The 8,364-nt window shown below is 37.9% G+C and overlaps 1 protein-coding gene across 1 annotated transcript in view; it reads left to right on the top strand.

Annotated features, from left to right (window-relative positions):
• The window catches only part of LOC128667154 (CCN family member 3), a 12,724-nt gene extending 6,612 nt beyond the window's left edge, over window positions 1-6,112 (top strand). The window contains exons 4-6 of the mRNA XM_053722082.1: window positions 1,585-1,755; window positions 2,415-2,617; window positions 3,429-6,112. Coding sequence (XP_053578057.1) covers window positions 1,585-1,755; window positions 2,415-2,617; window positions 3,429-3,752 — 698 coding nt within the window. The 3' untranslated portion in view covers window positions 3,753-6,112. The remainder of the gene's footprint in view (window positions 1-1,584; window positions 1,756-2,414; window positions 2,618-3,428) is intronic.
• The last annotated feature ends 2,252 nt before the right edge of the window (window positions 6,113-8,364 follow it).

Here is an 8,364-nt window from a genome sequence, read left to right on the forward strand (position 1 = left end):
GGATCTGTTTATCCAAAAGAGGAGAGTTTACTATGACTTTAATCGTGGTTATGGAGCTTGTAATGGAAAGGGATTATTGAGATGGGGGATTGTGTCAGAGGTTAATGGTGGTTAGGGGCTTTAGTGGCAGGTTATTCCAATGGGGTTGAGGCAGTTTAAGGGATAATAGTGGTTAGGGGGTTTAATTGGCATGGGGTTATTGTAATAGGGTTGAGATAGTTTAGTTGATAGGGGTTAGGGGGTTTAGTGGTATTGGGTTATTTCAATTCGGTTGAGGCAGTTTAGGGGTTGATAGTGTTTAGGGGGTTTTAGAGGTGGCAAGTGATAATTTAGAAGGGGATTGTATTGGATTAGGGGTCAATAGTGGTTAGAGGGTTTTAGTAGTGGGGTTATTGAGTTGGGGGAGTGTGTTGGATTATGGGGTTAGTAGTGGTAAAGGGATATTAGCAGTGGGTTCATTACAATGGGGATGAGCTAATTTATGGGTTAATAGTGGTTAGGGGTTTTTAGAGGTTGCAAGGGATTATTGAGAGTGGGGATTGTGGTGTATTATGGGGTTAATAGTGATAAAGGGGTATTACCAGTGGGGTCATTACAATGGGGTTGTGCTAGTTTACGGGTTAATAGCAGTTAGGGGGTTTTAGTAGGGGAGGCTATAGAGATGGGGGTTTGTGTTGGATTAGGGGTTAATAGTGGATAGAGGGTTTTAGTAACAGGGGATTATTGAGATGGGGATTGTGTTGGATTATGGGTTAATAGTGGTAAAGGTGTATTAGCACTGGGTTCCTTACACTGGGGTTAAGATAGTTTAGGGGTTAATAGTGGTTAGGAATTTTAGTAGGGGGGCTATAGAGATGGGGATTGTGTTGGATTAGGGGTTAATAGTGGTTAGAGGGTTTTAGTAACAGGGGATTATTGAGATTGTAAAAGTGTATTAGCAGTGGGTTCATTACAATGGGGTTGAGTTTTTTAAGGGTTAATAGTGGTTAGGGGTTTTAGTGGTGGCAAGTGATAATTGAGAAGGGGGTTGTATTGAATTGGGGGTTAATAGGGGTTAGGGGTTTTTAGAGGTTGTAAGGGATTATTGAGATTGGGGATTGGGATGGATTATGGGGTTAATAGTGGCAAAGGGGTATTACCAGTGGGGTCATTGCAATGGGGTTGAGCCAGTTTAAGGGTTAATAGTCGTTTGGGAGAGTTTAATGGTGAGGGTTATTGGGATGGGAAACTATGGCAGATAATGGGTTAATAGTGGTTAGAGGGTATCTTAAGGACTTTCCCTACACATTTAACCATTTTGTAGTGGTTACAATATAGTTTTGTGGGGTCACTAAAGCACCATTCCTTTAATAAGAATTATAACAGGAGAACTAAGAAGCAACATAGTCTCAATATATGTAATAAAAAATATGTACTTATTCTATTCTAGTGTGGTTTAGTCTTGGGCGAGTGTGAGCACTAAATATAAATCTAGTTTGTGATCTGTGTACATTAATGGTCACTTTGACAATATTAGGGCACTAATCACACAATTTACACGGTATAATAACTGAGTATTCTCTTTGTTTTCTGTTTCTTCTGCAGTTCCAGGGCAGTGCTGTAAGGAGTGGAGGTGCGTAGAGAAATCTGAAACATTCATGAATCGTGAGATTTTACACAGCAGTAATGCCAACAAAACCACTGTGGGGGGAAGTGTCACCCTTAGCCAATCACTGATTACTAAAAAGAAGACGAAGAGACAAGCTCCTCAGACTGGTATGTGCTCAATCAGTTTATCTATTTATATATGTGTATGTATTTATGTATGTATATGTATGTGTGTGTATATATATATATATATATATATATATATATATATATATATATATATATGTGTGTGTGTGTGTATGGAAAAAAATCACTATAGTTAAAAGCTACTAGCCCAGAGGGAAATTGTTACTAGACAACTTAATGTTAAAGATCAGAAAAAGTCAAATTGTATACTTGTCCACTAGTACAGGACTATATATATAATTTGTATTTTATACATTTTTTCGTTCTGCAGTTCACAGCTTAGTCTGAATAATATTATATTTAATACTTTGTGTATATTTTGTGCAATTTACCAAAGGAAAACATAAGTGGGTGTGGCCAATAATCCTGTAACCACCTTATTTGATTTGTCAGCTGCAAACTGTCCCTGTAAATTTTTTCAAAAGTTTTTTTAACTATGTCACATAAAACCATTAAATAGCAATTCATTTTTTTAATCAATTTTGTATTGTAAATATAGAAGTACTCTATCTGAGAGGACTACAGTCTGAAGGTTCCATGACAGGGCTATTTGTCTGTGTGGTCTATATGTAGAGGGCAATAGAGTGGTAAGGTTGTGTGATAACCAAGGATAAATATAGTGCCTGCTTCTTTACCAACAGATGATTCCCAGGAGGCAACGCCAATGAAAACTTCATCTGTCTGTGGTGCAGACCCAACAGAGTGGACACCTTGTTCACGGACCTGTGGATTTGGAGGTTCTGTACGAATAATTTATGTAGGAAGAAGATGCACCCCAAGAGCAGAGAGAAGATTGTGTATGATCAGACCTTGTGAAGGGGAGTACAGCACCGCAAATTACACGGTAAGGTAACTAGGAAAGAATGGAACAAAAGGGGGTGAAATATTGGAAGGGAAGACAGCAGGGGAATCTATAGGTGGAATGATTTGGAGGGGAAAGAGAGGATAGGGAAAAAAATATTTGGACTTCATGGGAATCAAATACTGAAACTGAGAAGAAGAGACAGAGAGACACACGATATGGGGTAAAAAGAGAAGAATATAATGGGTATTGGAGAGCAGTATGTAGCAAGAAAAAATTAGAATTGGGGGGTGAGAAAACTGTGAGTGGTGGGGGGGGGGGCTGAGAACATTATGTGATAATGGAAATAGAATGGCCAGGAAGCTAAACTGGGGTAAAATGTAAATTTCAACCAATACATTTGAAGAAGGGAAAGAGACCAAAATGACTGGTGGAGAGAAAATAGAGATCACATAGTGGGGAAGTTAGATTGAAAGGAAGCAGAGATGAGGAGAAGGAGAGAAAGGGGAAAAGCATGAAGAAAATAAATATGATCGTTGTTCTCTGAGGGTGAGAAAAGGGAATAAAGGGGAGAGCTCCAAAACCTGGAGTGTCCTGCAAAATACAGGACAGTTGGGAGAGCCTTATCTTTCCATTTTATTTATCTCATTCCAATCCTATATTTTACCTCTCCAATTTCCCTCATCTTCCCCTCAAGTCCTTTAATCCTTCTCTTGTTCTTCTCTTCTATCCACCCTTCCTTAACCTCATTCATACTCTCATATTCCTGTCCTGACTTTCTCTCATATTATTATATTCTCCCTTTCTTGCTTTTCCAGCATCTAATTTTTTGAGTTTTTTTTTCCATCGTCAGGTTCTTCAGTCCACAGATGTGTGTAGCCGTGTCCTCCGCTGGACAAAGCCCTTCCTACTGCAGCATCGTAACTGCCAAACAAAGAAGCCCTTGCTCCCCAAGTTCTGTGGGAGCTGCTCAGATGGACGGATGTGCACACCATTTCTAAGCGAGACTCGCTCAGTGGACTTTCAGTGCCCAAACTTACCCTCTCGTAGGGTTAAACATCGGATAATGTGGGTGCAGAAGTGCCACTGTAGAGGAAAAGGAAAAAAGAAAGATAATGTAAAAAAAGAGAACAAGAGAAGAAAGATGGAAAGAAAGAAAGGGGGGAAGGAGATATAGGAAAATTAGATTTAAGGAGGTGGGGAAAATTGGGAAAAGAATGGGGGACATACGGATATCAAAGGTAAAATTCAATGTTATAAGGGGAACAGTAAAATGGAAATTCAGTTTATAGCAGGAAAACAGAATGATACAGGAATAATAATGAGAAAGAAGAAAGAATGTAGAGGTGGAAGAAAATGTAGGAACAAAGATACACCAGAAATGAAATAATGAAGGAGGGAAAAGGGAAAGGAGGGAATCAAGGAATGTGACTAGATGACAAAGGAAGGAAGGTTGATGAAACTGGAAGGAGGGTCAAGACAAACTTTGAAAAGGAAGAGATGAATGAATATGGAAGGAAGCAGAGGAGGATGGAGGAAAAGAGAGAGGAAGGAAAGGAAAGCTGAATAAGGAAGGAGGGTGGTAAGGATGGAGGGAAAAGAAGGAAGGGAGGCAATGAAGATGGATGAGGAAGAATTATGATGGAGGAAAGTAAGAAGGAAGGCAGTTGGATAGGGAAGAGAGGATGAAAGGAGGTAGATGATGAAAGAAGAAAAGATGAAAGAAAAGTGAAAAAGAGGGGAGGAAAGTGGATGAAACTCAAAAGAGGAGGTCAGATTTGAGGAGAAGACAAAAGAAGGAAATGGAAGAGGTAAATGAGGAAGGAACGAGAAGAGGAAGGAGGGTGGCTGGATGAGGAATAAGAGGGAAGGGTTAGTAATAAGGAAAGTTGATGAATAAGGGATAGAGGAAGAAAGGATGATGGATGATTAAGGAAGGAAGAAAAGAAGGAAGGAGGAAAGGAAACTGAATCAAGAAGGAATAAGGAAAGGGAGAGAGGTCAATGAGGATGGAAGCAGGGTGGGAAGGATGAAGGACAAGAAGGAAAGGATTGAAGCAAGTTGGATGAGAAAACAAAGTGAAAAGATGATGTAGGAGAGAAAGTGGATAGATGAAGAATCAACTTAGGAAGAATGAAGGAACAAGTATGGGAGATGGGTGGATAAGTAAGAGAAAAGATAAGGTACAGAAAGTAGATCAAGAAAAAAGGAGCTGAGGAAAGTTGGTGAGGAAGGAGGGAAGAATAGATGAAAGGAAAAGAAGAAAGAAGGAGGAAAGGTTGGGAGGTAAGCAAGACGATGGATGAGGGGATATGTAATTGAACATTGAAAGAGGAATGTAAGGAAAGTGGATAGATGAACAATGAAGCTAGAAAAGAGGGAGTTGGAAGGAAGATAGGGAGATAGATGAAGACAGAAAGGATGGATGATGAAGAAAGAAAGGAAATAAGTAGAAAATAGAAGGATGCCATTGAGGAAGGAAGGTGGGTGAAAAAGATAGAGAGACTATGAAAACGAAGAGAGATTGATAGGAAAGGATAGAGAGAAATAAAGGAGTAAAGGAAGGAAGATGGATAAGGAGGGCATATGAAGGGTTGATGAAGAAGGAAAGGAAGGAAGGTGGATAGATGAGGAACTAGTAAGAAAGAGAGGGGAAATTAGGAAAGAGAGGAGACTGGAATGGAAAGAGGAAGGAGGGAGGTTGATAAGAAAGGAAAGAGGTTGGAATGATGGAGGAGAAGAAGGAAGAGCGATAAGAAAAGGAGGTGAATGGATGATAAAGGAAGTAAAGAGATAAGGTGGACAGATGGGAAAAAGGACATTTTGAAGGAAGCAGGGGAGGTAGATAGGAAGGAAGATGGAAAAAGAAGGAAGGAGGGGAAGATAGATAGTGAGGGCAGTTGTGTATGAAGTAGGCATGGGCATTCGGATACTTCTTTATAAGGCGGCCGCTCATGGCATACGGCTCTTTTAAGAGCCAGATTTCTTCTTGTGAAAGTGCAGTGGCTAAGATCTGGATTTGCACAAATCTTAGTGTGTTGCACTTTCACAAGATAGAATCCACCTCTAAAAAGAGCCAAATGCCATGAGAGGTCGCCTTCTAAAGAAGCATCTGAATGCCCATTCCTAGTAGGGAGGAAGGCGCAAAAGAGAATGAAAACAAAACCATGATAGAAGAGAAAAATTAGGAAGAGAATTAGGTTGAGATGACAGAAAAGCAAAAAAGCAAAAAAGGAAGAAAAGGAAATTAAGAGATATAAAGAGGGATGGAAATTAAAGGGGTTGGGTAGAAGAGATCATTTGAAAGAAGGTTCTTAAACAGCTTTGCAATTTCAGTGCACACATAAAGGGTTTTCAATGGGCCGCACTATCTGTATGTTCTTTCTGATGACCCTGCATAGTCAGGCTATTTTCTGTTGTAGACATTGCTAATGCTATACCATTACCAGTTAATAATTCATTAAGAAACATTTGCAAACAACAAATATGCATTAAATCTGTAACCTTTACACTGTCTCAATAAAAGTTAATATTTTATGATTTTGTAAGTGTTATTGTATGCTAGTAGCTTAATTAATGTTCACTAGTTTTATACACTCCATGGGCAGCGTGCACAAAAACAAATAAAAAAGATTACAAGAGGCAGGTGGCTGGGCCAATAATATGTGAGAAAATGTAATTTAATTAAAATTCTTAGAAAGCGTTTTGCAAAATTAAATTAATTGTTTTACACTTAAAGGGACACTCAAGTCAAAATTAAACTTTTAAATTTCAGATAGAGCAGCAATTTTAAACAGCTTTCTAATTCATTTCCATTAACAAAATGTGCTGCATTTTTATATTTACGCTTTTTTTGATTCACCAGCTCCTACTGAGCATGTGCAAGAATTCACAGAATAGACGTATATGCATTTGTGATTGGCTGATGGCTGTCACATGATACGTGCATGCATTTGTGATTGGCTGATGGCTGTCACATGGTACAGGGGGAATGGAAATAGACATAACTGAAATTTGTCAGAAAAAAAATCTACTACTCATTTGAAGTTCAGACTAAGTGCTATGGCATTGTCTTTTTACCATGCATTTATTGTTTTTACACATTTACTGTGTTTACTGGTCCTTTAAAAATGATAAAATATAAAAAAAAAATACTAATAAATACAATGCAGTATAATTTACTATCACTTTAAAGCCAGCTCCAGAGAAGCAATGCGCTACTGGGAGCTAGCTGAACACATTTGGTGATTCAATGACAAGAGGCATATGTGCGTATCCACCAATATACAGCTAACTCCCTGCATTGCTGCTCCTGAGCCTACCTAGGTATGGTTTTCAAAAAAGGATACTAAGAGAACAAAGCAAATTTGATAGTAAACTAAAAAAAGATTTTAAAATTGCATTCTCTGCCTCAATCAGAAAAGATTATTTTTGTCTTTCATGTTCTATTAACAAGTGTAGCACAATTCATTCTCCTTTTGTTCTTGTGGATATTGTTAATAATTCCTACAAAATGAGAGATCTCACGAAAGAACACTTTGTGGGGAATTAAAGGGAAAGAAAACTAAAAAATGAAATGTACATTGGTGCATTTTAATTTGAAATAGAAGTATTTTTTGTAATATTCTTCCATTAGCGAAAATGCTTCTAATGAAAGGTATTACAGTATTTCAGCAGCATACACATATGATGTGAGGGCACGTGCACCAGTAGTCAAACACTACACCTTGTCAGAGTCAGCATTGTCTACACACACAATACACAACACCGCCACCATTCTGAGCTTCAATACTGGGGCAAGGGGCACTTGCAGCATATGCGTGTATGCCGGTAAAAAAAAAAAGTAATAACGTTTACTAGGAGCATTTTTGCTATTGGAAGTATATTGCAAATGTGCGTCTAATTAAACCTGAAATACAACCGCGCACATTTCATTTTAGAACTTTCTATCCCTTTAATAATAATAACTATATCTACTGGGGCATTCAGTACTGGTTAAAGGGACACAACCCAATTTTGTTCTTTCATGATTCAGATAGAGCATGCAATTTTAAGCAACTTTCTAATTTACTCCTGTTATCAAATTGTCTTCGTTCTCTTGGTATCTTTATTTGAAAAAGCAGGAATCTAAGCTTAGGAGCCGGCCCATTTTTGTTTCAGAACCCTGGGTAGTGCTTGCTGATTGGGGGCTACATTTAGCTTACATTCCTGCTTTTTCAAATAAAGATACCAAGAGAACGAAGAAGCATTGTTAATAGGAGTAAATTAGAAAGTTGCTTAAAATTGCTGCTCTGTTTAAATCATGAAATAAAAAAATGTGGGTTTAGTGTCCCTTTAAGAGACCTTGAACACATAAGAATCAGGAAGACTTAAAAATGTTGCCTTTCTTCTATGTAACTATAGTTTTGGATAATTATAACTGGGCACCTCTACAAATTGCATTGTATTGTCTCTTCAATTATTTTATTTTTAAACATTCTGAGTTTATTACTATTTTTTGTTTTGTAATTTGTTATACTTTGTTATATTAAATAGAGAGCTTGAATTTTATTTGTATTTTTTTAAATACAAAGGGATAGAATACATCTTGTGCTCATAAAAAAATCTTCCCCACCCACAGATACACCCTACTAGTTTGTAAAGCATTAGATTTGCATTCTATGTCCCATGGTTCCCTCATACAGACGATATCCAGAATTCTCAGCCAAGTCATTTTTCTGGCTAACAATAAATATATTTCAGAAAAAAAAGAAGCTGTCATGAGTTCTCTGCTCTCTCCAATCATGTTA

The sequence above is a fragment of the Bombina bombina genome, chromosome 7 (genome assembly GCF_027579735.1).
Source record: "Bombina bombina isolate aBomBom1 chromosome 7, aBomBom1.pri, whole genome shotgun sequence".
In the NCBI taxonomy this organism is placed as follows: domain Eukaryota; kingdom Metazoa; phylum Chordata; class Amphibia; order Anura; family Bombinatoridae; genus Bombina; species Bombina bombina.